At 39.1% G+C, this 27,978-nt stretch overlaps 1 protein-coding gene across 1 annotated transcript; it reads right to left on the reverse strand.

Annotated features, from left to right (window-relative positions):
- Positions 1-897: 897 nt before the first annotated feature.
- LOC309676517 (tropomodulin-3-like) lies at positions 898-27,548 on the reverse strand. Its single transcript, XM_082489075.1, has 10 exons — positions 27,525-27,548; positions 20,879-21,065; positions 19,308-19,464; positions 11,265-11,387; positions 10,560-10,649; positions 9,901-10,031; positions 8,564-8,671; positions 6,969-7,112; positions 6,477-6,621; positions 898-3,964 (listed from the first exon to the last, which is right to left on the reverse strand). The coding sequence occupies exons 2-10, from the start codon at positions 21,002-21,004 to the stop codon at positions 3,933-3,935; spliced, it is 1,056 nt and encodes a 351-aa protein (XP_082345201.1). The 5' UTR covers positions 21,005-21,065; positions 27,525-27,548; the 3' UTR covers positions 898-3,932.
- Positions 27,549-27,978: the final 430 nt, after the last annotated feature.

Genomic DNA, 27,978 nt, shown 5'->3' on the forward strand with positions numbered 1-27,978 from the left:
CGGAGGGGAGAGGAGCTTAGCCCAGACATGCTTCTGGAGCACCTCTGCTGTGAGGACAGGCTGAGAGTTGGGGTCGTTAAGCCTGGAGAAGAGAAGGCTCCAGGGAGGCCTTACAGCCCCTTCCAGTATCTGAAGTGGGCCTACGGGAAAGCTGGAGAGAGACTTTTTAAAAGGGCACGTAGTGATAGGACAAGGGGTAATGGCTTTAAACTGGAAGAGGGGAGATTTAGATTAGATACTAGGAAGAGATTTTTCACTATGAGGGTGGTGAGGCACTGGCACAGGTTGCCCAGGGAAGTTATGGATGCCCCATCCCTGAAGGCGTTCAAGGCCAGGTTGGATGGGGCTTGGAGCAACCTGGTCTAGTGGAAGGAGTCCCTGCCTATGACAGGAAGTTGGAACAAGACAATCTTTAACATGTCTTCCAACACAAACCATTCCAGGATTCTGCAATTCTGTCGGTGAGACACTGAAGTGCTCAGGTGGAAGGCAGGCAGAAGGCTCTGACCCACTGTGTCTCAGAAAGGGGTCACCATTTTATCTATACCCCTCCCCACTGCCAAATATGGCTGAAATAATGCTGCGCAAAGCAGCCTCGTGCCCCACCCCACTCCTTTGATTGATTGTTTGAACAGGCACGACAATACCCTGTCACTCTTTATGGGCTCTTGCACATCCTTCTGCCACCTGCTGTGTGAAAATCAAGTTCCACATCGGCAGCCCTTTTCTTCCAGAAGTGCCATTTGGTCAATCATTTTCTGACTGGAGAAGTAGTAATGGTCTGACATAAATAAACACATGCATCAACTTTAAGCAAGCCAGTGTACAACATAAAAAAAAAAAAAAAAAAAAAAAACAAACAAAACCCCCAAACAAACAAACCAGAAAAACCACAACACAAGTATACAGTACTTTAATCATCCAAAACTTTTACTGGTTTACAATCTGACAGCATATAGTGCTGATATGCTAAAACACTCAATTCATGTTTCCTCAATGGAAATTTAAATTGAACACTTGCTCGTTTGTAGCTTACAAACAGTATTACTCAAGCTGTAGAGAGAATTAGGCTATTTCTTTAAAATACAACAGTAAATAGATAATTGCTTTGGAATATATGCTATGTTTCCATGCTTAGCTCAGAACCAACAGAATCAACACATGTGGTCATTTGACTTCTGCATTAAGCCTTGAAAATAATCAAGAAGAAAAAAGTATCACCTCTCTTGGAAAAAAAGACCTTGTTTATGGTAGCTGGTTATCAAAGTAGTAACTTTTTTGAGTGCAAAAGTGGTAAGTCATACACAAGATCTCACTACACCTGATAGCATTAAATCAGACTTTGGTTTATGATTCCTGACTACAGACAGAATTCCTTCATTTATTCCAAAAAGGATATATACTGTAGGCACAAAAGTGACTGTTGTAACTGTTCCATGCACCATGCCAAATGTCTTGCAACAATTTGGAGGGCCAAACTCCTCTGGTTGAAAAAAAAACCCACTAAACTAGTTTTCTGCGCCCAGCCTGTCAGATATCTGTCCTGAAAGAGTCAACAAGCAGTCAAATACTTAGCTGCTGTCTACAGACCCAAACCAATTATTACAGTCCATTACTATCATCTGTGACAGGACACCTGAGAGTTGGAGCTTAAAAGCCCCTGCCATTGTTTGGAATATAAATCATGAAGCAGCTAACCTTGATTTAATAAAGTAAGGAAGGGATCTGGGCTATCATTTCCATAATCCAGCCTTTCATTTTTCTCCTCATCTTCAAGTAGGAGATAACTGCCAATCTTGTTAAGTAATGATAAAATAAATCATCATAGAATCACAATACGTGAACAGATTTCATGAACATGCAGCCCTTCAACAAATGAAGGAAGACATTACAGCCTGCTTTTTGACACAAAATGATTATGGTGCCTAGCAAATAAAAAGTAAGGTACAGCTTTAGGCAACTTAGCACGTGACATGCTTTGGCCACGTTTATACAGCACTGTCTGTAAAAAGACATTTAACTTGTGACTTTACATTTATTACCTAAGAACTTAAATTTCAAAATCTAAAGAGTTCTTGAAAATTTACAAAAGCCAAAACCAAAAGAAGCCCTTTTTGTTATTAGTCAGATCACTTCTAGTTGTTTTGAAGTTACAGTATGTATAGGCTTTGGTGTTAACAGAATTAATTCTGATTTGCTTTTCAGAGCACACATTTATTTGTAATTGTAAAAAAAGGCTGATTTTGAAATAGGAAAACACATGTTCTTCCGTATAAACCAGTTATATACATCCTCATTGAAGGCACTATAGTTTAAAATTCTCTGTACAGTTGCAGTAAAATTCAAAGACACCTCCAGGATAAAGGCTATCTTTAAAGATCCAAAACAAGATGTGCAGCAAATTACAACATGGGCACAGTGTCAGAGAGCTGCTCTGTTAAATTTTTATAGTATAAACAACCTGATGCAAAAATCTCAGTCCAATATCTTCTCTATACATAAAATGCTCACCATATTATGATCCTTAGATGAAAGCAGTTGTCAGTTGAATTCTCTGTTGCTATAAATATAGCCGAGCACTCCTTTAGAGCATTTTTCTGAGTTTATGATCTCATGACAACATTGAGCACTAGTACAGTACAGTCCAAACAGACCTAAAGCAAAAAGCCTCTAGATTTTCATATTTTTTCAAGGAGGTCTACTGTGATTATGTACAGAAGTTGAAGTGATTCTTGTTGCCTTATTAGTTTGCATAGATACAGAACTTTAATAATTACTATGCCATACAGATTTGACACTGCATATTGTTAATTTCTGCATGTCTTATGTAGTGTTTCAACATCAAGATGTAAGTAGAATAGAAAAATCCTTTCTTAAAAGTGTTACTTCATTGCTTTATTAAAAAATGATAGAATTATATGAAGTACTAATAGCTTAATGCAACCACTTGAAAAAAAGGAATTTTTCCATTTGCCAGCAACTTTAGACACTGGTTTTACAGTTAAGGCTGCTTTTCCTGTACAGAATTATGCAGAATTTAACAAATGCACATCCACTACTTCTAGAGAAATCGATACTTATGAATGTAGATAAGGATTTTTAAACAAAGAATATAAACTAAATAACGCTGATGAACACATGAAATCAGTCTAAAAACACATCCAGTTTAGATGCAGAGTAAGATACAGTTATGGGACGTTTTAGAAAGACTGTCATTTTGCAAGGCTCCTACCTTTTTCTTTTTTTTTTCTTGCAAGGCTTCCACTTTTTTATTAGTCCCTCAAATCTCTTGGGAGAAGTCCTTAGCCGATTTGTTTTTGTTTGGTTTAAAGTGATGTCTTTAAACTTAATCACAGTATCAAGAACTAATACAAAATTTAAAAAGCAAAATTACAAATAAGATAGCTGTGAAAGATTTCTCTTCAGTGCATATGAACAAGGCTGAACAGCTCTACGCAATGAGTCCAACTGTTGTGTGAAGAATCCCTTATCACTAACGCATTGTTTTCAAGAATATACATACCCCTTCATGTAAATAAGCACCCCCAGATTTTCTAACAAACATTTCAATTGGGTCATTATCCACCCAATGATCTTGAATGTCCCATTCTTTGACTACAGACAATTATACCATTGATTTGCAATTACTTTTTTAGTAGAAAGCACAGCCGAAGTCTTGAAATACAAAAAAGTTCTTAAAAAAAACAACCAAAAACTATGGTACAGAGACTGGTGCAGTTACTGTGTCTCAATCTGAAAAACGTGATGCATACCAGCAGATTATTAATATAGCTTTGCTTTAAAAGGAATGGGGTTTCCAGTCTTTTCCCTTCTAACCCAGGTAAATGTAGTCCAAGATTGCCCAAGCCCACGGTGATGAGTGTGCCTTGACAACCCTTGAAGTCTTCACACAGTTTTGACAACAAGATCTACTAGTTGTCTCCTTCAACCCTTCTCTTCCGAACTGTAGCAAGAGAGAAAAAAAAAGTTTTACTATTTTATCGTTTATGAAAATTATCATTTTCATATTTCTGCAACATAACAGTTAAGGGAATTGTACTAGCAGTTCCCTACTTTGCCACATGAAGTTTCACGTAATACAACTTAAGATAATTAACAGTTAGTATTATCCATCATTTTATGCTCTAGCAGTGCTTATTGTGTTATTCATGAACAGCTTCAAATATTTGTGAGGAGACACTTGCAGGAAACATGAATAATTTTATGTTTGGTAAACAGATTTAGCCAGTACTCTTTTTTTTTTTTTACATTGCAGTTTTCTAGTAGTGGAGAATTAAGTTTACATGGCTTCAAAAGAAACAGTATGAGAGTTTCACAGTATATCTAATACTTTTTATACACTTTGCAAAAAAAAAATGTCACTTTCAATAGCCTAAAACATTCAATTTATTAATAAAAAATATTCATTTGTCAGAGAATGCTAGAGCAACAAAAATTTGTGAATAAAATCACAAAAACCCACATGCTGTTTAGACTCAAGAATATGCAACATTGACTGAATGACTGGAGTTTTGCTCAATATTTATAGTATTTTTTAATGATATTTTCTTTTTGCCCCTATCAAACTGTGTTTTCTTTTTCTGTGTAGACACAACAAACGAGGCTAAGAGTCTTAGAAATTACATAGGGGGACCTCCACTTTCTTTAAAAAAAGTGGAGCAAGCACATTTATGTAAGAAGAAATTGATTCTGTTCTCTCATTCACCAATTGGAAATTCTGTAGTTTTACAGATATTTGCAATTTGAATTGGTCTTCTTTACCTTCACAGATCAAAATAACAGGGGAACGCTGTTTTGTTTCCCCTCCCTCTTCCTGTCTCAAGTAATGCTTTACATACAGTCTAAATAAACAATCAGAATAGAATCACACTAGAATTTTTACTCTTTACAAAGCCAATGTACGGCTCACATTGAGAGCGACCCATAGACTTATCTCCACTTGAATCCAAATCATCTTCATCGGTGACAGAAGTTATGCATACCTGCTTTCATCAAATTGCAAGAACAGATGGAAGAGTTTCCATCCTTAGACTTCTCCAATCATGCAGTTAAAAGCAACATGTACAGTTTCAGGCAAAGGAAAGGGAATTAGTATGCCACAGTGTAGACAAGGGAGAAATAAGATGTAGACTGGTTTTTATTTTTTTAGAAGAAACGTACAAAGACAGAAATAAGAGAGTGTGAACATCTCAGTTTTCATTGCTCAATACCCAGCTGGGTATTCAGAGTAACCTGTCTCTGTAGCTTCAGGGCTGGAGAGATGAAAAGGTATTTGCAGAGACTTTTACTCGCATACTCCAGACTAAGAAAGTAAAGGAAAAAAAGGCAAGATATCAATAGAAACATAGATTTCCAACAGTCAAACACAAAAATGAGAACTAGTGAAAAAAGAAACCTTAAAGGAGAGACACCTGAAGCATTATGATGAAAAAAATAAGAATAACTGGTTTAGAATCTATTTTGAGAACAGTTATGCAGTGTCTGAGTGCCTTTCTTCTCTCTCTGTCCTCTATTCTCCTCCTCCATCTTTTTCAGAGCTATTCTCCTCCACTTTAAGCTTTACTCGGAGGGGAAGGAGGTCTTTAAACCACATTCTAATTTCCTACTTCACTCCCTCCAACATATCCCTGAACTACTGCTACTACTACTAAACTGCCTGGCCCATTTTCATGCTGATGAGATGTGCAATCCTTACCACAAAGCCCCTAAAGCAAAAAAGTTTAATTAAATGGAGTTTTAAAATGTAATTCTATTTAAATACATGGACCACATTCTCTTATTGTAGTGGAGAGTTTCAAGTGTTTGACATTAGTATACAAACTATTTCCATTAATCTGCATATTATTAACCAATTTTCTACTGGTCCATTTAAGCAGGATTCTAACAGATGAGCTCCAACAAAACTTACTGCAGCAAATAAATGGGCTACTGCTACCAGCTGCCTTTGAGAGGCTGGGAAAGTGCCTGTGCGTGAACAGAACCATAAAGGAAGAGATGATCCAGTCCCAGTCTCTGCACAGGACAGCATGTTTAGTTTCCCTACTTGAGCAATCCAAATGAGACTGGGTGTGCTGGCATCGAAGAAGGCATCCTGCACTATTAATTTTAAGTATTGCTTTTAAACAAACGACAAATCGTATCTGAATAAAACTGAACAATCCAAACTATTATTTTCCCTCCCTTCGCCACAAGTCCAGTGGAATTTTAAAGTTCTTGTTGAGGATTTTTAGCATAGTCTACAACTCATACACCTGAACAGTCTGCAACAAAATAAAGAGGAGAACATCAAGCAGCAAAAGAAGAGTAGGAGTAAAGCACAGGAGAAACCTGAAACTGATCTACTCATATTTTGCTATCCTGGTTATATGAACAGAAAAGCAGAAAAAACAGACACCTTTAAAACCTGTGCCACGCACACATTCATTTAACAGTCACTCTCTACTGACAGGTCTTACCCAAATCATTATTTTTCGTGATAGCAGCAGCTGCCCTGGCTCGAGGTCCCTGTTGTGTGAAATGGTATCCAAATTTGAGGATCTTGGTGTTTTCTTCAAGCATCTTGGCAATTTCTACTTCTGCAATTGTGCCCAGCTGCTGCCTCTGTTAAAATAAAAGGTACGCAAAGACAAAAGAGCTTATGTGTATTCACCCTAAAAGACATCGAAATACTTTCATCATATTAGTCAATAAACACTTAGCTTAATTTGATTAATCAAAAAGGCAAAGGTCATGAAATACATTTGTGCACTTTAAAGCACAAGGAAGCACAGAAGTGACCAGGAATCAACTTCAACTGGTCGCTTCTGAGAATCTTAAGGACAGTTATTTGTGGGGTTAAGATATTTAGAAGTAAAATATTTTTGAAAGTTTATCACGAGCTGCTTTCTAAAAATATTCAGTCAACTAGGATAGACTGATTTTAATTACATTACCACCACTTCACTTACCTGATTATCAATTTTGATCTCTGTCAATGTTTCATTGTCTTTCAGTGCATCGACCAGTGCCAAAATTCCAACTCCAGTGATGAAGTTTGATTCTATGTTTAAACTTTTTAATTTTGTGTTTACTCTCAGCATATCTGCAAGAGCCTTTGAATGCAAGAAAGCATCATTAAACTTGAATTTTGGTGCAGTACGTCATAGGACACAGCAATAACCATTTCCACTAACTAGTTCAATAGGAGCAACAGGTTGTCAGATGCGTAGTGTAACTTCGCAAGTTTTCACTCAGTATTTGAGACTGAAATGAGTCTTCAACGAGGCATTACCTACATTCCCTTTTTTAACAGTATTTAGTCAAGAAAAGGCCTGTCTTTCTCTTGTTACAAACTAAAAAGCTACACAGAATATAAATTGTCTGAAATTAGCATATTGGACTGATTCCATTTTGTAAGCCTTCACAGCATACAATGAGTAATGTAAGCTGCTAAATAAAGGCCAAAGAAAGGGCGTTAGTCAACTGAAAGGAGAATTAGATATGGTTAATTTGTAAACGGGAGATCTGACTTTCAAAATGCTTGTGTCTACAGATTTGGTAGGAAGCAGTAAAATTCAAAGCTGTAAGCACCCTGCCAGCATGTAGCTAAAAGCACTCTTATGGAAATGGCATATACCTGGTCTTATTTCTGAGAAAAGAAGAAAACAAGAACAGGTACCTGCTGAGGTTAAACGTTATGGGTTTTATGACAGTAATTTTTTTTTTTTTTTGTATCAAAACCACATCTGAGAAAACCAGCCTTTATAGATTTTTTATTAAAATATTTCAGTTCTGCTGAAAAGGAACTTTTTAATTGACCCGCAACAAAGCTTTCAAATGTTCATTTGTTCATTCAATGGAGTGTTTCAAACTGGTTTTCTTTCTAATTTGAAATTAAAACAAATGCAAAGGATTGTCCTGGCAAAACAGTTAGTGATGTTTTCTTACCTCTTTTTTTGCAAATAAATAAGGTACTGCTTTTGATTTAACATAAGAAATACAAGACCAGATGATAAATTCTTAGGTTTCAGTTGCGTCCAACTAGATACCTTAACTAATATTATGCTTTATATGCTGATGCTTTAAGCCAATCTTTGGTAGCAGGGAGATCAGTGAAACAGGTATTTTACAACTTTTTTCAACTAAAACTCTAGTTGGTTGAAACAGAATGTGAACTTTATCAGTCCTCAAATGTGCTTCTTTTAAGGTTAATTTTCAATATACTATTGGGTCATGGAAGGAACATCAGGAATTAAACAATTAGTAATGAAAGAAAAACAGGAAGAAGGTTAGCAAAATGAGAAATCGGGGGAAGGGACTGGAAAAAAAGAATTCTCACTCATCTCATACATCTGACACATTGCTGCATATTAGTCAACTAGTAATCATTTACCAACTTTGATACAACAACAGTTTGTTAAAGAAAACACGCTTTACAGCGTAACAGAGTTTAATCATTTTGATCCCTAAATATTTAAACAGGATTGAATTCAATCCCTTACCATTGTCTTTCCATCCTAACTTCCCTTGCACCCCACTTAAGCACATTAGCAAGAGTACTTACAACAGCAACAGGATCATTGCTTCGGGTGGCTGCAAGGCTAAAATTCATTACATGCTTGTTGGTTTCCAAGGCTTTTGCAAATTCTTTCAGTGTTGGAATTGGTATGTTCTTGAAATAAAAATAGCATTTCACTCTCTTGAGATACACAAGTTTATCCCCTCCCTCCCAACTTCTTCCATTATCTTATTCTCTTTACAGCAAAACATACTATAATATTAACTATCACAGGTCTCCAGCAGACTCACAGTACCAGCATACATGTGTAGCAAAGTTATAGGTAAGATGCAATGGCTGTTAGTCACCAATTCTATAAAGCAAATTCTATAAAGCAAAGTCATCTTTACTACATTGATGCCACTGTCACAATAGAAGTGTTAAAAAAACGCTTCGCTGACTTGGAACTGTTGCTGAGCAAAATTTACATGAACTGAACATTCTGTTACCAGTATCAAATTAACCTTTCACAAACATTAAAAGGATTAGAGCTTTAAATTAGAGAACGAAATGCTAATGGTTTCACCGTGTTCTATTAAGAATAATTCCAGAATTTGCCAATTTATAGTTTGCTAATTTTTACAGTGTAGTAGTACCCAAGTGTAAAAGGAATAACTTTACATAATAATTAATAAGAATTATTTCTCAGTTTCTTATACATCAACAATTTTGTTCTGTTGCCCTTTTAGGCATTTATTTTGGCTAGTATTTCTCTATTGTACCATATTCTTAAACCATGTATTTTATTTTCATACTTTAGTAAGGGCAACGAGTAGCCTAGGCTGCTAGCGAGGCTGCAGCTAGCAGCCTGTCACAGCGGTCTGCACTGTACATCAGGAGTGCTACAGTTCTGTTTTCTCTCAGGCAAATATGCAAAAGCTTTAGTCATATTTAAAAACACAACTGTTACACTTACGAGCAGAAGCAGCCCTAATTGCCGACAGCTCTTTGGTACAAGAATCAGAAGGATGTCAGGTACAAATATCACTTTGTTTGCCATAGCAGTAAGTGAGAGCACATCGCTTCATCAAGGACAAAGGAGTCAAAGTAGTAGTTAACTCCATGATGGTGAACTGCTGGAACTGTCGCCAACTTGGCAACAACAGAAATCTGGGTTGGTAGTAAGAAAATCTAAGACATTTTAAATACACATTTGGCAAAAGAAACCAAGATGGCTTATCGGTTTAGCTCCAGGTTTCTGAGATTATACGCACTGCAACATTTAGCAGAAAGGCTGCTGTACTTAAAATAAGCCTATCGTGCTCTCTTATTACAGTTTTAAGGCTTGAAGTGTCTTCTACTGAGAAAAAGCAGCGCATTTACTGCAGACTTCAGGTAATTACCTTAATGTTATTTAGATTAACTTCAACAAGACGGGGATCATTGTCTTTAATCCTTTGCAGGGTCTCTTCCACATTTGTGGGATTTGGCGGTTCGTCAAAAACAGGCAACATTTTTTCACCTTTTACTATATCTGAAAAGGCATTTAATTGTAATCGAACAGGTCATGTACATTCACTGTAAATAAATGTTACACATACTAAACATTTACTGTATTTAAAGATCATTGCATCAGCCTTTACATATTTCCCCCAACCAAAAAGCACACCATCCTCTCCTGACCATATTTTCATGAAGTTCAGTTCTTTTCCAAAGGTCCTCATGACCTTTCTGCTTTTCTTGCACACTAGCATTTTTCAGAAAGCATATAGGAGTTGAATTACAAATACAAACATGAAACCTAAAAAACAACATGCACAAATGCACGTTTATGCCTACTTTTATCGGCCAAAAAGTGAATTAACTGCAGAATAGATTTTAGTGTAGACACATTTTAATTCCACTCTTGCCAGAACTCAATTAGCAGTGTTAGACATGCACATTTCCAATTCAAGACTGAATAGTCTATAATGAATGCTAGTGCAACAGAAAATAGTTAATGCTATAGTAACTACATGCAGTACAAAGAACTCATTTATCTAGCACTTGCGTACACACTTACTTGTGAAGCTGTCTTTGTCAATCCCATTACTGTTTCCTACTACATCACAGAACTGATTGTTTGTTATCAAGTTGGACATTCCCAGTATAGCTGTAAAAGGAAAAAAAGAAAAAGCAAAAACCCCAATCTTACTGTTCCTGAATAATTCAGCTCAGATGCAGAGTTCTTTTAAATAATAACTGATGTTTGTAAAACACCTAGTTATCAGTACAGTAAGCCATTCTATTTCTTAATAATTTAAAGAAAAATAGAAAAAAATTTAATTAATTATAGAGTTTTTAGTTGGCTTTCACATCTTATAAAGATTTTTCCTCACCAGGTTCAAGCATCGAAGTTAAAAGTGCAGTTCAGTCACAAAATTCTTGACTGAAGCTTTAGGAATACAGGCACATAGCAACACATTCTTATAGGCAAGAAAAAGCAGTAGGGTAGACAACAAAAACCAGCCAGAGGAACGAACTTAAAGGTTTTGAATTTGAAAATCATATCTTATGCAGGCCAAAATAATCTACCTTCCTATAAATTATCACATTATCAACAAAGATGACACGCTACAACCAAACCGGCATATAACATGTTCTAGTTTCTACCACAGCTACAACTTCATATAGTCACATTTCAGATTACAAATACACTACCATATTAATTATAGATCTTTCTTGTCCAAATACACACCAGCCCGTACATACTTCAAAAAAAACTAACCTGCAAGGTCACCTAATTCTGTGTCTGTGGCACTGGTCAAGGCTTCCTCTAGTTCTGGATCAAGAGAGAATTTTTCTTCCGTATAAGACTGTACAGGCTTTTGCTTGGGGATAAATATTTTCCCTGGAGTAAAAAAAAAAAAAAATAATGAAAGTTTGATGTTACTTTGCCTTATAGAGCTGCTTATCTTCAAACTTTTCTATACTCAAGGAATACACTTAGTAAATCCTGAGAAGAGCACCAAGGACATCATGAAGGAATGAGGTTTCTTCTGGTTGTTCTTGAAAGTCAGAGATGAAGAAAGAGCATAAACAGGAATATAACATTACTTACTCCAAATCTTCAGGAGTCTGTATCATGACTCCAATCTTACTTGTTTATCCTAAGTATTAGAAAGTAAAGTATAAACCTCCATTCTACATTTTAAATAGCCTAGAAAAAGTGCCTGTAAGGAAAATTGAAAATTTACTATCGCTAGAGAATAATGACCGATATCCTCTCAGGGGAGAAAGGGACCTAGGCAGAACTGTAATCTGAATGCGTCAGAGAAATACAATATGAAAGAATCATCTGAAATCATGGACCTGAGTATTCACTGCAGTTTTAACAGCATACACAATATTTCTGATTTCAGATATTAACGCAATTTTGAAGTAAAAAAGAGCTGCTTGACAAAACCATGGCTTGTGGACAGCACAAAAGATAACAGATTTCTCTGCCAATGACATTATTTTCTAAAATGATACTTAGAAAGGTCACAGCAGATTCAAAGGGAAAAGGAGCAGTATTAATATATTCTGCACCAACTTTTTAATCATTACAGACAGGTAATGGGAAAAGTTATTTTAGCAGACATGCATTATAAATAGAGGTCTGTAGTTAGCATAATTCCTGCATATATCTCCAGCTGAAAATTTAGGGTAAGAAATCAGAATGTGAGAAAGCTATTCTAACAGTTATTCTGAAAGCAGTTCAGATTTGAATGATTTAGAATTGGCTTTTCAGAACAAAGTCTAGCGCTGGGTAAGAACCCAGGAGAGGCAATGGGTACTTAGGTTCAGGACAAATTAACGTGGTAAATAAAAGCTCCGGTACCGTATGAGAGAACAAAACTGATGCATTTGATAGAAATAAATCACAACTAGAAAACCGTGAATCTAATCTTAAGAGTCATTCAAAGTTTTCCAAACTTTCCAAGTTGCCTGAGCTCTCAGCAGCAAGAGCTGTGGGAAAGGGGTTCCAACTTCCTTTAGTTATTTCCCAGGGTAAGAAGCGGTGTCGATAACCTTCCTATGACATCTCAGTGCTAATTCAGGAGCCCGCCCTCTTCCATGTTCATAGCTAAAACTGTTTCCACACATGAACCATACTAGCTCATTCCAATTACACAATGACAACCCACTGTGCACCAGAATCAGACCAGCTCCGCAGAAGCCAGAAGCCTAAGGGTTTTTTTCCCCTCATACTGCATACAAGTGTATCTTGTTACATGTTTGGACTAAGACTAAGTTTAGCATTTTTAAATACCTCCCGGTGACAAGAAGCTTTATAGGGATGTTTCAGTTTTATTTCTGGGAAATTCCAACAAAGCGGGATTTTGGGTTCACCACTTGTGGGAAGTCAGCTCCTGTGTCCTACAGCAGATACAGGCATAACAAAACCCATCCACCTTTTCTCTCTCTCCAAATTCCCATCCTAGATTACAATAGTTTGTGGTTCATTTTCTTTTTAAAGGAACTTAATGCATTACAGCTAGCACAGATTACAAAGTCTATCAGGTTTTTCTCTGACAACACAGTCTGATGACCAAGATCTGTTGGTAGCAACACAGTATTTTTGTTCCTGGGTTGCTATCTCTTTGGAAAGTTGTATAAATGGTCATTAACCATATTTAGAAGCAGAAAATAAATCTCCTTACATAACTGTACTGACTACAAACAGTAGCCGAAAGGAGCTGACATGCAGTACCACCCATACTTCAGGTCTGATGGACAGTGCAAAAGAAATTATGTTTGTGGTAATTCAGGATTAAAATAAAACCTTCATAAATGAAGGCTTTGGTAGTAAATGTTTAAGATTATTTTGATATAATTAATACAGTACATTTCTACCCCCATTTTATTTTACCAGCATCACCTACTGGAGAGAGAATAACTTTCAACTTAAATTTTCGTTCTCAGAAGAGATATAAGAATATTTGACGAGGATTTCATTAACCCATGAAACGCTCTGAACAGCTTACACACGATCTAAAGCCTTTCATTAGCTGTGTTTGCATTGTTTTCCCTCAGTAATACAGACTAGTAAAAAAGTGCGGAATTCAGAGTACAAGGAAGGAGAAGAGAAGAAAACCATGATTTGAGCACCTGAGCCTTTGTTCATGTCATCTTGTTTGCAGCATCAGTGCAGCAGGCAGCCAGTGGGAGAAGAAAACTGACCTCAGTTGTAAAAATGTATTTCAACCTAGATCAGCCTCCTGTCTGGTTCATCACACAGTACCCACAAAAAAAGAACTACTTTTCCTGATATTACTTTAAGTATTTCTTAAATTCATAGGTTAGGAACTTCTGGTTCTAAACATTTGCTTCCTAAACGTAAGACTAAATTTCTTCATACATGCCTGACTCTTAAGAGAACTTAAAAAAACCCCAAACACACACCAATATATATTCAGTTCTTATTAAAGTAGAAATGTTAAAAGCCACTCCCCTCCAGAAATGTTAATGGCAGCCAACTCCAGTCACATGAACTGGGTCAGGAGCAGGTTTTGTTATAAAACAGGTCACACCCTTGTGTATATAATCTCGCATTCATTGGCTTCATCTCATCCCAGCCCAGAGTTCAGAGGTTTACAATGCACATACGAAAGCAGGTCCTTCCCCACTCCCCACTTCTAGTGACAAACTTACTTCAAAAAGGATAGGACCCCTGTGTCTCTGGGGACAATGATCTAACTCAAGGCCTGCTGCCAAGACAGCTTGGCAACTCCCTTCCCCCCTTACTAATGTAAGTTGGTTTCTTTTTTAAAGAAAAAAAAAAAAAAAAAAAGACTACACATCTGTGCAGCCCATGAGATAAATAGCTTTCTCAGCCCTCAAGTGGAATGTTTCCAAATAGCAGGAATTTGATCACATGAAGGAACATGACATCCTCCTTTTCAGCCAACAAGGATACTGCAAAGATTAAGCATTACAACATGAAGAGGCAAATTTCAGAGATGTCCACATAATTTATGTAATAATTATATATTCAGGTCTTCTGTGCCTTTAGCTAATGTGTTAAACAATGCACATCCCAGGACTAATTCACAGGCTTTCTTTGCTACAGAATGAACTTTTAGTTCCAAGTTCCCCACAATCATACTGCTCAAAAGGCAGAAATGTTGCATGATGTGTGTTGAAGTGCCCCAGGCATTTCAACACAGAATCACAGTATCTAAGGTGGGATTGAAAATTTTGTAGAAATCAGGTCTGTTGAGTGTGGCCATGCACTGCATATTGCTGGTACTATTCTCACATATCCTGCCATCCTACCCCCATGCTAGCAGGCAGCAAGTGACCACGACTTGCAGATCAGAAAAGTCTAAAATCTACTTTGCGGTACTCTGTTTGCAGGAAAGGAATCAAGTGTCACCTGAGGACAACCGAATACAAGATTGTCTCATCAGTGTCTTCACAAAGAGCAAGCAACATCTGATATATTCCATACACCTTATGTTCCTTACAGCTTCATCAATCCAGAAACTGATATAATCCACAATTCATCCATCACCAGTTCTTACCATGTGACAGACTTAGATTCATCAATTTACTTCTAAGCACAATTCAATACTATTTTTTTTTCATTAAACTTACAAGTGACTTCCTCAGTGTCTTACTGCAGAGACAGCACTGTTATTCATTATCTGATTGCAGAGCACATAGCAGCAAGTTAGAAAACTGTTTTGCATTAAGGCTAGTGTATCACACGTTATTTTGTTCTAGTGGTCTTGTATGGAGAATGTCAATTCGACAAGTTGTTTCTCCAAAGCTCCTACAGGATATTAGCTTCATTTTACAACATGCAATACACTCCCTTTAAAGACCAGTGACTGAAAGGCAAACAGAGAACACAGCATCCCAAGTCCTGTGGCAACACAAGCAAATGGTGATGTAGAGCAACAACTAAGCAGGGCAGGACCAAAAGAGCTCTAGCAAGGTGACTACTGTTTCAGCCTAACAATATTTTCTGGGTGATAGAGCAGGAAAAAAAAACAAACCACCCAACATTAAAGTAGAAGTTACATGAAATGCAAATCTACACAGAACAAACATACCCCAGCAGGAATGCAGAGGGAGAGCTAGAAGAGAAAGCCACAATTAGGAGAGTGCAAAGGCTAGAAATGCAAAGCTTGGTTTACATAATAATTTGCTAATGCCTTGCACTATACAGCACAAAGTACATTACTGACGTTAGATATGTTTTTATCTCAGGTGCAATAACTCTCATCTTTTGCTGTTCCAAGAGAAGCAAGGAGCATTGCTCAGACTTGGTCAGATGCATGGAACACACTTGAGGGCAACAGATTCCAGCCCTGAAGCCTTGCTTCACTGTTTAGATGAGAGATCCTTCACTTTGCAGTATGCCTCGTAAAATCTTTATGACATACTTACGTCCACAGATTGAGACAAAGCTAGTTTTGTTGAAATTATTACCACATGAATCCCTTGAACAATGATTTACTGTATGGTTCAACACTTAATTGGAACAGAATGTGACTTAAGTCATTAAATTGTGTTTAAAAACAAAGTGTGTTTTTAAGGATGCTTTTAGAAACAAAGTCAGGCACTGGAAAAATGCAATAGAATATAATTTAGGGATTGTTAAGCTTCACATTTCTTTAGCACTGTTCATCTCGCTACATCAGAACACTTTATATGATTTCAGATCTTCCACATTTCATAGTTCACAGCATAAAAAGGTTCCAAAGATTTGGAGAAATCACGTTACCTACCAGTGAAAGAGATGCAACATTGTTTTAATAACATGGTACCTCAAAATGGGGTACTTAGGACAACTGGAAGAGAGGATTTTCCTTTATACTGTAGTAGGGAATCAAGATTACCAGAATCAGTAGCAAGCCAAGATGTTTAAAACGAACTCAGGGTAGGCTTCTTTGATAAACCTGCAGGCCAAATCACCATGCAGATCATCAGTTCTACTAAAATAGTAAAAGGAAAAAGAAAGAGAAGGATAGAGTTTCCCCTTCTTACTCCATTAAATGCATAATTAGACCAAGTTTGAGCAATGAGACACAGAAGTATTTTAGCAAAGCCTGACCCACAAAAATAGCACCAAGAAAACAGCTGCAACTCCAATCTGTCTCCCCCAAAATCTCTAGATATGAAGGGTATGATTATCAGTTTTCTTCTGAATTAACAGGACAATCAAGCAAGATTTTCAACCACCCTTATTCCACAATTTGTTAGCATTTCTCCTTAATACATTTATCTAGCCAAAGAGAAAAGTTGTAAGTCAGCTTAGTTGTTTGTTTGGGTTTGTTTTTTTCTTAGTATTGAAGAAAAGCACATCAGGATAAGAGCTCCCTCTAGATAAAGAACATCCTACACAAGTATTACGTTTTGCTCCACTCCCTTTCCAAGTTTTACATCTAGATAAAGATCATGACTTCTTGATTTAAAAGATTAAGTTGCACAGGTTTGCCATTTTTGTGCAAAATTGCCACAAACATGGCAGCAAGTGAAAGCTGAACCATAACATTTTCATGAAGGGAAAAGAAAAGTTTATCCCTCACCTACTACAAAATGAGCTTAGCCTTCTTGCCTCCTCCCACCCATTTAACACAGCCTGAATTTCCATACCAAACATTTGTCTCCACATTTTTAGTTTTAATGAAGGTAAGCTACATTTCATTTTTCATATTATTTTCTCTTCTTCTATAGTACTAAAAGAAATGTTAGAAAAAGTTATTAAATAGCAACTCTTTTACTTTTTTTTTTTTTAAGAGATACAGGAAATTTTACTAACTAAACTGGTATGACATATTGCAACACCCAAACACCCAGACAGACTGCTATTTAGTAATACTTTATTACATAAAGGAAATGACATTTGATCTCTCTCAACCAAGATCTGCATTACAGCTGGACTCTTCTGTTTTTCTACATGATTCTCACAGATTTTATCTACCCAAACAAATAGTTTTGCTGTGTGCGTGTATACATAAGCTGACATTAAAGAACCACCTATCTGAATGGAGCACTGGTACTTAGTAGAAAAAGAAGTACTAACTAGAGCAAATCCTCCATGCCCAGCCTCACATCCTGAAGCAGCGGTGTACAAGCTAGCCCAGCTGCAAAGGATTCCCCAAAACAGCTACGAGGCTTGAATATACTTGAACTCAATCACATTAAACCATTAGGCCATCTCCAACATATATTAGCAAATACGTTGGGCAAGAAGCAGAAGAGGGGAGCAAGCAGCGGCACACTACACAGCCAAACACAGGATCAACAGGTACTTTCCAGCAGCAGAGGTACTATAAGGGTACCGCTGCTATAGGTACCTTTGACTGCCTTCTACATTCAATACATTGCTTTAACTCAGTTACTCTTCCAGATTCAGCCAGCAAACTGCCATTCTCCTGTCAGCAAAGGAGCATCACAGTGATCACCTCTCAACAAAAGTGGTGTTAACCTACTCAAATAAGGCAAAACATGGTGTGTGTGTGTGTGTTAAGGAAGTAGCACATCATATACAGTGCAGCACATTATAAAGTCACAATCTCTCTGTTACCTCAAGAAAAAGAGAGACCAATGTTATCAAGTAACAGCTATCTGGTACAGGCAGAGAAAACACAAATACCCCCAACAAAATTTTCACCAAATATAAACCACACAGTCATATATACAAACTCAGTAGATGAATGAAGACTCAAGTCTGAAATAAGCAATGATTCACAACAGAGAATTAAGTAGAATTAAAGGGTTTCAAGCCCTTAAGAAGAGAGGAGCCTGTTCATCTTGGGCAGTTGGAATACAACTTATCAAACAGTTTACTGAACTCTTACTGCAGCAGATCTGCCCTGCTGCTGGGGACAGTTCAGACAAGCTAGGATTCACAAGCAGTACACAAACACTGTGGTGACAGCTAAAAGCCTCCTCCTATGCATGTGTTTAGCACAGAAACTAGGAGTTTCTGTCCCTACAAATAGTGCTAAGTAAGGCACAATACATTTGGTAACTCTTCTTTTGTGGGGAAAAAAAAAATTAAAATATACTCTTAAGACATTTAAGATGCACATTCTTTTTTAATTTTCTCCTGAAAAGGAAAATGCTTCCCCATCAAGTCAACAAGACAACTAGATCCAAAACAAAGATTTAAAATCCCACTCATTTATAATAATGTGCCCACTCATCGGGTCAATGTTTCCATGGTCTTTAGACCACAAACCACTGCCAGATTTCAAAGCTTCTTGAGATGTTAACTATGTAATTAGTTAATAATAACTATGCAATCTTATTAAACCTCTCAGTAAGGATACTAGAAAGACAACATGATTGCATACACCACTTGCCTGGCCTTGTCAGCCTACGACACCTTTGAACATTACCGAGTATCTACCACAACATCATTCTACTGCTATTTTTAAAATGCAACGTAGTACTACAAATGTTACTGTCTGTACTCAGCACCACAGGGCACAAGCCACAGGCACAATGACAGCATTTGTTATTATTGACACAAATCAGGGGTAGCTCTTACTTTAAGGATACCATCCCCATCAGAACTTTGCAATCTTTGATAAAATCTCTTGAGTCTTACTTCCTTCCTGTGCGACATGCAAACAGCACACCAGCCCCAGCACCACAAAACACTTCAACAGGAAGCATCCCGCCTCTGCACGGTAGCACTCATTTGGAAACGCCATGAGTTAAAAAGCATTAGAGCTGCCAGTGCTTCAATAAACTTTGGTTTACAGTAGTTCTGGCTAGTCCACTTCAGAGATTTCATAACCACTGACACTGGAAAGGGTGGTGTTACCTTTCTTTTCTCTTGTAAAAGGCACATAGTCTTCCCTGTCTTTGTGCTCAAGAGCCTGCTTCTCCAAATATGCAAGGAGTCGTTCCCTGTCGAAGGGACCTGAAGCCTTTTTAGCAGTCTGGTCTTTCTGTCGGAAGCCTGCAGGCAGGAGCGCATTCTGCAAAACAAAATGGAGCAAACAAGTAGAGCTTAGAAAGCCTGAGTGAACACCTGTTTAGTTTCATTTCCCTCTTCCTCCTCCCTCTCCCCAAGGTTCAAACCTGATACATCATCCTTTTTAGGCAATCTTTGATTCCCTGCCAACTTCATTTTTTTGGGGCGGGGGGGGACGACACACAAGGTAATCTATTTTTTAGATACCAAAAATATAATTAAAAATAGAGCACACTGCACTCTGAATAGGACTGAAGCAATTCTTTAAGTACAATAGCTCTCATCACTAGACTTGCTAGTTACTTTGCATTTCTTTTCTAGAACGAACAATGTTTAAACGAGTAGTAAATAAAACTCAGCTATTTCCAGTTTAGACATTCAGCAAGAAGACTGCTTCCTACATCACTTACATCCATGTATTTTTAAGTCTTTAAGACAACTGCCTATACTATTATCCGGCATTTATCACAGAGTATTTCTACTTTTGACCTGACTCAAAGTGGGGTGGTTTTTTGCTATCATCAACATATTTCAACTAAAGAAAAAAAGGAGGCCATTAGTATGGAAAGAACAGAAGGTATAGAAATTCAGACTGTCATAAAAGACAACCATCACTTTTGCCAGTTCTTCCATGTTAAAATGTCTATAAAGCCATAGCCAATTAAAATATCAGGAATACATTGCAGTGCAACAAAATAGGTGATCATAATATTCTTCTAAGTGATACCTGAACATCAAGCTTAAACTTAATCCTGGTCCTGTTAAAGCAAGAACAGAGAATCAGGAAATGAAAACACAAGTCTTGGACTCTGACATTAGCTGCAGTATCAGTGGAAGAAATAAATCAGCTCTTTATAAAAGAAAGCTAAAACATTCCTTATTCAATACCCCATGTTGACATAATCATTCAGGAGCTGAGCAATTATTTGCCTCCTCTTTGCAAAGTCACCTTGAGGACAGGAATAGATACAGACTACCTACAGGACCAGGAATCTTTGGCAGAGGTTAGCATCCTCCCTCTCTCATCAAACTCCAACAGCAGAAGCAACAAAATAAAAAAAGGATACAAAAGGTCTGTTTACCAGACAACATTGGAAACAGGAAAGTTAAACAGGCCTTTCTAAATAAACTTTCTTTTCAAGAACATGACTAAGAGCAATTTTTTAATTATAAATAAATCCCAGAAAGCTCCTCCTGACAACCCATTTTCCTCTACAGCAGTTGCATTCACATTGTAAACAGGAAATAAACAGTTGAAACATCATATACACATATATATCTGTAAATAAGATCATTAGCAGACTAGGAAAACCTCTGTCCAAAAGTATACTGTTCAAGTAAAGAAAAAAGGTTTCAATTTATTTCAGACTTGTTTCTGAGCAAACAAAAAAATAAAACTTCTCTTGGCTAATACTTACCTCAGGGTCAAGATCATCCAAAACAGTTTCCAGTTGTTTCAGTTCTTCTTCCGAAAGTTTGCCAAGAATTTCATCCTCATCGAGGTCTTTGTACTTGTCCAAGTCCTTTCGAAATGGGAGCGTCATGACTTGGGCAGTAGCAAGTTGCTCAAACACTTCAAAACCCAAATCTTATTCTTAACCAGATCTATTAAAAAAAAAAAAATAAATAACCATAGTTAAGGAAAATATCCCAACTACAAAGTATCTTCAACCTTCAAATACACCTCTGAAAGGAAAGCTTTTTCACCTGTATTCATATCTACCTGTTATTCCACAACAGACAAAGAGTGCCTGGAAGCTGCCTACACCTTGCTGCTTCCCTGACAAGAGTCCTGTCCTGCCATGCCCTTTTCCATCAGTAGTTAAGCTATATATATTTTCAGATGAATGCCAGAATCCAGTTTTCTCAATGGGAACTCCAAGGCCATAATTCCCACAGAGCAGGGATGGCTGCAGGGTAGGAGATACCAACTATACCTAGTATTTATGAGTCCAGCTTAACGTCATCATTTTTTACCGACAGTGCAGTAAAAAGAAGAGTTAAGATGTCTTTATTGTTGCTGTTTGGGGGCAGTAAAGGAGAACTCCACAACAAACAAGCTAATTGGTTATTACTGACTCATATCCCTGTGTATTACCTGCAGAAGGAACAAAGGAAGTTTGCCTCCAAGTTAATTACAGCATTACCATTGAAGTAACATTCTGTTCTTTCCAAGGAAAATTAAAATACCTTGATAAAAGCCTTAGGAATACAGCTACTAAATAGCAGCACTCCAGTCAATCCTACTACCAAAAAAAAAAAAATATTTAAAATACAGAACAGACCTCATGAATGCTCACTAAATATTATATAAATGTGGGTCCTTCAAAAGATGCACAGTCTATATAGTACTTCTCATGGACAAGGAGGGCACAGGGAGCCTTTATTCTAACAGTCTCAATTTTTGAGCATTTGGCTTGGAAAAAACAAACAGTTAATCATAGTGCTGAAGCAGACAAGTTGATTTCCCTCATTTTTCTGTAAGAAGTTCTGGGATTCTTCTTTTGTTCACCCAAATTCTTGCTTCAAGTAGAGCACACACACAAAAAAGGTAACTTGAATGACTGTAAGTGAGCAAGAGTGTCCATAATGTACTCGGGGAGCAAAAGCTAGACGCATAGATTCAGGCTTATTAGCCTCTCTAACCCCTTTCTCAGCTCTATAGAAATACTCACCACAGATCAGACAAAGAGCAAACGTTATTTGTTCTCCAATAGCCCACATTACAGTTCAGATGCTCACACCACATATACTAACCACATTACTTCAAGCCTGCACTTACACTGTACTTGAAAACCAGACCAATTTAAAATTATTGCCTCTTAAGTAAAAGGAAAAGAAGGGCCATATATACATACTATACCATGGAATCTTGCTTACAGGACTCCTTCACCTCAGTTGTTTACATCAAGAAAGGTCTCCCTGGCTGTCAGTTTCATATGGTGATATTTTAATTCAGACACCGAACATACGAGCACATAAAGGTTCATCCATGCCATTCAGGCAAGTTTACTAGTAAAGTAAATCTGGTTTTAACAACTGCCTTTTCAAGAACGGTAAATTTTCAGTTCCTACCAACATCTACACCTGAACGAGGAATATATTTACAGCTATTTTCAGAATGTCTGCTTTTAAAAAATATTACTGATATAAACACTAGAGCTTACTTGTAAACCACAGTTGATCTGAACTACAAACTTAGTTGAAGTTCTGTAGAACATAACAAAACCCAGGAGGAATTCTCAATGTCATGGTAAATTATGTCTAAAGAATGGTGTCTGGCTTCCTCTGAACTAAAGCCCATCGCTGTTGGAAGAGCATGGACCTTTTGCAAGAGGTGACAGAGCTGAGAAGATCAGGGTTTAATGGCTGCAGGAAACGCAGAGGGTAGCACACCTATGTTTTTCAAAGCCGTGTTCCAAAAGTAACCAAAGGAGAGTCTCTACGGTCTAGTGCCACCTCCTTTCATAGTCTCATGGTATTTGTTTCTCCAGGTGCATAACAGCTGAAGGACAATTAGCTGATAGCTGTAGCAGATGCCTCACAATCTGCATGCAAACTTCTCATTCAAAGAGCCTTAATGTTTTCCCTTTCCTTACAGTTTAAGCCATTATACACTATCATAAGAGAAAAACATTTCCTGCAGCTGATTACGCAGCATTGTTTGTGACCAGGCTGCAGGGTCTGAATCCTACATCAACACGCTGCTATTTACCACATTTCTGCATGGCCATTTGCATTCAAATATTAAAAGGTGTAGTTTTAACTGGTAATTATAAGGAGCAGAATAGTTAGCATACTGCAGAATAGTGCTCCCCTTACTCTTACAGATAGCAGCACTGCATAGCCATACATTACATTCGCATAAGCTGTATTTCCTCTCCATGAATTACTGTATAATGCTGTCACCCAGAATTAATTACCTTTTATTTACTGCACTGGTATGCTTTACCTTGGAAAATTACTCATCTTTTATAATACGTTAATTAACATTCAGGTCATAGCCCTTAGTCTCACTTGTTTTTGTAATATGATTAAAGTAGCCATTACCAATCCTGAGCTACAGTGTTCACACATACAAAAATGTGAAAAAATAAAGCAGCAGAGCAACAAACCCTATGATATCTGTAACAGTCTTCATTTCAGCAAGAGGAAGAGAATCACACGTGGCCTGGCAAATCTAAATGTAGAGAGTTTTGGACACATTTTGTAATACCTGTCAATCAAAGGTATTATTTAAAATATGAAAGCATACTTAACTTGAGACACCTTTAAAAAGTTATGATGGTAGCACTGATTAGCATGTCTGTACTACATAAAGATTGCTTGGTAACGATTTTCAGAAACATTCCCTACAACAGAAACCACAGCCTATATGGCACCCCTATATAACGCGCTAAAAATCAGGTTTTAAAACATGGTGTCAGGAATTCTCGTTGCCTAAAAAGGGCATAAAGGCCAGCTGAAGCCCTAATCTAATCAAACAAGCCCCTCACCTCCCATTAAACACATTTGCTACTCTGTTTGCTTTCTATCCTTCACTGTAGCAGTGCGGCACAGAGAAAGATACACGCGTAACAAATTACAAGTTTTTAGAAGCAGCAGCTATTTAGACTGAATATTTGCGGCACATCTTACTGCAAAATCATAGGCAAAACTATAACCATCAATTTTGGCTTTGCAAATACTTTGCACTTTTTTGATGAGCAGAGCTAGTTCTAAGTATCCTTCTTAGGTTTACCATGAAAACATTACATACATTAAAAGTTGAAAGGGCCAGTACTCTTTTTTCAGATATATATATAACTAGAAGGTAAAGTAAGTTCTTCACTCTAGAAACTTCACAGTCCCATAAGAAACATTTGGGGAAATGGAAACAAAGCCAGCACTTCCAATCAATCAAATGTCAATTCTCTGTATGCTAAGCTGAAAATCAGAAATGAAGATATTCTGCTGGACATCACAAAGGCAAAAATCTTGCCATCATTCCTTCATCTGATAAATCAATGAACAACTAAAGAAATTAGAAGACAGCAGTAACTTTACTTTAGGCCATTTTATAATTACCGGAATCATCTCCTGGAACACTGTCAAGCAGCTTTCACACACTTCTTAACTACAAGTTAAAATATTTTGGTTTTCTATCTGAAAGTGTATTTTTAAAAACCAAAAGATTCTAAAACCAGCTAGCTTCTGATTTTCTTTCAAAAATTCACCCCCCAGAAACTTCTAATATATTTAAGAACACAATTTCTTGGGTCCCTAACAGGAGTAACTCTTTAGAAATATCTTGCCCACAGGAAACTACAGTCTTGTTAAAGTCCACTGTAAATGGTTTCCGTAACTTGGATTTTAAAATAGAAGTGACATCATGAAAAACAAACCAAGCCGGTTTTGGCCAGCACGTTCGCAGAGTTCACTTGAATCTCATTTGTTCCTCGGGAGCCTCGTTCCACCTAGCCTCTGGCTGAACCCAACCTGGAGCAGGGGGGTCCAGAGCAGGGGGTTCCGCAGGGCTGTCGGCATTCCTGCACCAGTCAGGGCCCCACAACATCCAGCTGCCTGGAGGAGCCTAATCTGAGTGTTTCCCCAGGGAACACATATGATGGCAATGATTTAATTTTCCAGTGTGCGAGATTATGCAGAACTGCTTAAAAAGAATGTGCTGCACTTGAAAGAGCTATCTTTATTTACCAAAACTGGGAGGAAAATGAGTAAATATAAATATTACCATAACCCCAGCAGGTTCCTTAGGATGGTTTTGTAACACCTCACAATACCTCTGCTGAACAGCCTAATGCTGCTTTTCTTAGCAGAAAGCTCTCAAGAGCCCACCTGAGACTTTCGAACCTCCAGCCTGGGGTAGGGTACATGAACCACGTTCTCTTGCTCAGGGAACCAGCAGACATTTCCTAGCCCAAAGCTTTACGGAGCCAGCAGGTGGCAGCTCATCTTTGCCTATGCTTTTTGTCAGGGTAAATTGAGTTTTCCAGGCAGTGAGGAATAGCTATTCTGGGCTATTTTCCTACAAAAACAAGCCCAAGGCTTCATTCTGTTCAAAGACACAATTCACTAAGTTTTACAGATGGCAAACGGAGCTTCCCCAACTTCACGTTTGTCCAGGGAGTGGAGGAGAAAAGACAGCTACTGCGGAGTAGCTACACAGACTGTGAAGATTCTTCCATGACAAAAGAAATCATATTTCCAGTTCCTGACAGTTGCTCCTCTGTATCAGAGGACACCTGGAACCAGACAAAGCCCACTTTGCTCTTTTATATGTCCTGTATACAACTACACAGAACTAGGACACAGCTACCTTGCAGGCAGGGTGCTCTGAATGATGGCTAAGCTGCCAAGTTGGCATTGTCCCATAAAAACTTACTCCTGCGTGCCTGTTCTTGAGAACCAGTCACCCACGCTGCAGGGCCGTGTGGACGTAGCCATCCAGCCCAGGCAATAGTAGAGCCAAAAGACCCAGGAGCCCCAAAGCACGCATTCAGCAAGCTGCATGGGGCACAGAAGCAGCAGCCCCAGCAGCACAGAAGGTGGCATTTCAGCACATCCATCTCCATGACACTTCCAGGTGTGCTCACCAAACTAGCTGTAGGGCAGGTGTTCTGATCCCAAATAAATACGAGGCTGGGATAAGCTAAAAGTCCCAGGTACCACAGGTATTGCCTGCCCTGAGAAGCTCCTCTGGCAGAAATCACCACTCCAGCAGACCATTCCCTCTCCCAACGTGCAGGGCGGCACCACTGCGTCAGGAGTTACAGCCTGGCCAGGATGAGAGAAGCTTTGCCATCACTTTTTTTTCAGACAATACCTGGATTTTCTTCAATAGAGATGTACTACTGCCCATAACACTGACACACAGTATATCCTGGAGGAACTGCCTACAGGCATTTCACTCAAAAAGACTTATCAGATGCAAGCTACTGAACATTTATAGAAACATTCAGATATTTGTAACCTTTACAGAAAAGTGGTGAAACTTACAATCCTAGAATGGGACAGCAAAAGAAATTTGCTTTATTCCCATTACATTACTTAGGGAAAACTTCAGAGTTCCCATTTCAGGTTCTCCCCTACATCACAAGCTGTTTTTCAAGCTCTATACACCTGACACAGTAGCAAGACATTAGATCTGAGGACATATTCAATATGTTATTTATATATATATTTATATTTAAAGCATAAAGCAACCTCTCTAGAAGGGTGCCGACTTTCAACATGACTTGCGCCGACCCGCAAAGAAACAGGCAGATAGCTTTCAGAGGCTTTCTGTATTTCTCAGGAAATACAGAAAACAGGGTGCACCAAGGTGCGTGGGATCCCGCTGGGCCTTGGCCATCGCACCCCTCGCTGGTGGCCGGCTCCCTGCCGGGGTGCAGGCCTGGTCCTGGGGCTACCGAGCACAAACCCTCTGCCAGCCACCGGCGTGCCAGCAAAGCCTTCTTCCGTAATTAACTGCCAGGCAACCTGCACGCTTTATAACTTGTAGAAGACATATACATATAGCAAGTTGAAACAATTAATGCTAACCAGATCTAGGGGCAAAGTTTTTAAAAGTTACACGGATTTCACAGCCAAGTTGGGTGCTGGCTAAAAAAATTAACCAACACCCTCTACCCCCCAGCAGACACACACCACTACCACACCCCCCCACACCCCCTCACACACACCCCCGACCCCCCTCAGCCCCGCACCGCGGCCGGCGGGGGAACCCGCCGCTGGAAACCCGCATTTCCCCCGCCAATGCCAACACCCCGCCCTGCGCCCTCCAGCTCCGCGCTAAGGCAGCCCTGACCTCTCCGCTCCGGAGAACCAGCCCAGATTTCGGTGCCCCCCACCCCCGCCCCGGTGAGCCGCTGGGGTCCCGGGCCCTTCTTCTTCTTCTTCCTCCTCCTCCTCCCGCCGCCGCCGCGGCCCCTCCCGCCGCTCTGTGGCGGCGGCGGAGGGCTGCAGCCCACCCCGTCACCCCCGCCACAGCCCCAGCGTGACCGCCACTCTCCGTCGCCCCCTGCCCCGCCGCCCCCCGCCCCGGGACAGCCGCTCCCCACTCACCCGGGCGGCGGCGGCGACTCAGCTCCCTCAGCCGCGACCAGCAGCCTCGCGCCCCGCCCGCCGCCGCGCCTGCGCGCCGCCCCGGAGCACGGCGGGAGCTGCAGTCCGGGCGCCGGGTCGGCCCCGCCGCCGGCAGCTCGGGTGCCTCTGGGCGTTCCCGACGTGCGGCGTCCTCGTCCGGCAGGGCCGGGGGAGGCCTCTGTGGCGGGGATGGGTTCCCCGACCCACCGAAAGGCACAGTGGCCGGGGAATGGCGGCTCCTCCCGCGAAGCTGTGGGCCGGGAGCAGCCGCCACACGCCCGCCCGCTGGCCTGAGGCGGCCTGAGGAGGCCGAACGCCGGCCCGTCCTCAGTGCTGGCCTGGGCTTAATGAGCTTGAGTTTTTGGATGCTTCAGCTACCAAATGGCACCTGCTACTAAACACTATGTGCTAGTAAACATTAGCTGCATACAGT

The sequence above is a fragment of the Vanellus vanellus genome (assembly GCF_965231255.1).
Source record: "Vanellus vanellus genome assembly, chromosome: 11".
In the NCBI taxonomy this organism is placed as follows: Eukaryota; Metazoa; Chordata; class Aves; order Charadriiformes; family Charadriidae; genus Vanellus; species Vanellus vanellus.

Bases quoted from the DNA above. Each gene is read 5' to 3' on its own strand.
- LOC309676517 (XM_082489075.1), bottom strand. From the start codon at position 21,004: ATGACGCTCCCATTTCGAAAGGACTTGGACAAGTACAAAGACCTCGAT. The intron at 10,032-10,559 runs GTAAGTGTGTAC...ATGCCTTTTCAG, and splicing joins TGACAAAGACAGCTTCACAA to ATATAGTAAAAGGTGAAAAA. The intron at 7,113-8,563 runs GTAAGTACTCTT...TTGCATTCAAAG, and splicing joins GCAATGATCCTGTTGCTGTT to GCTCTTGCAGATATGCTGAG.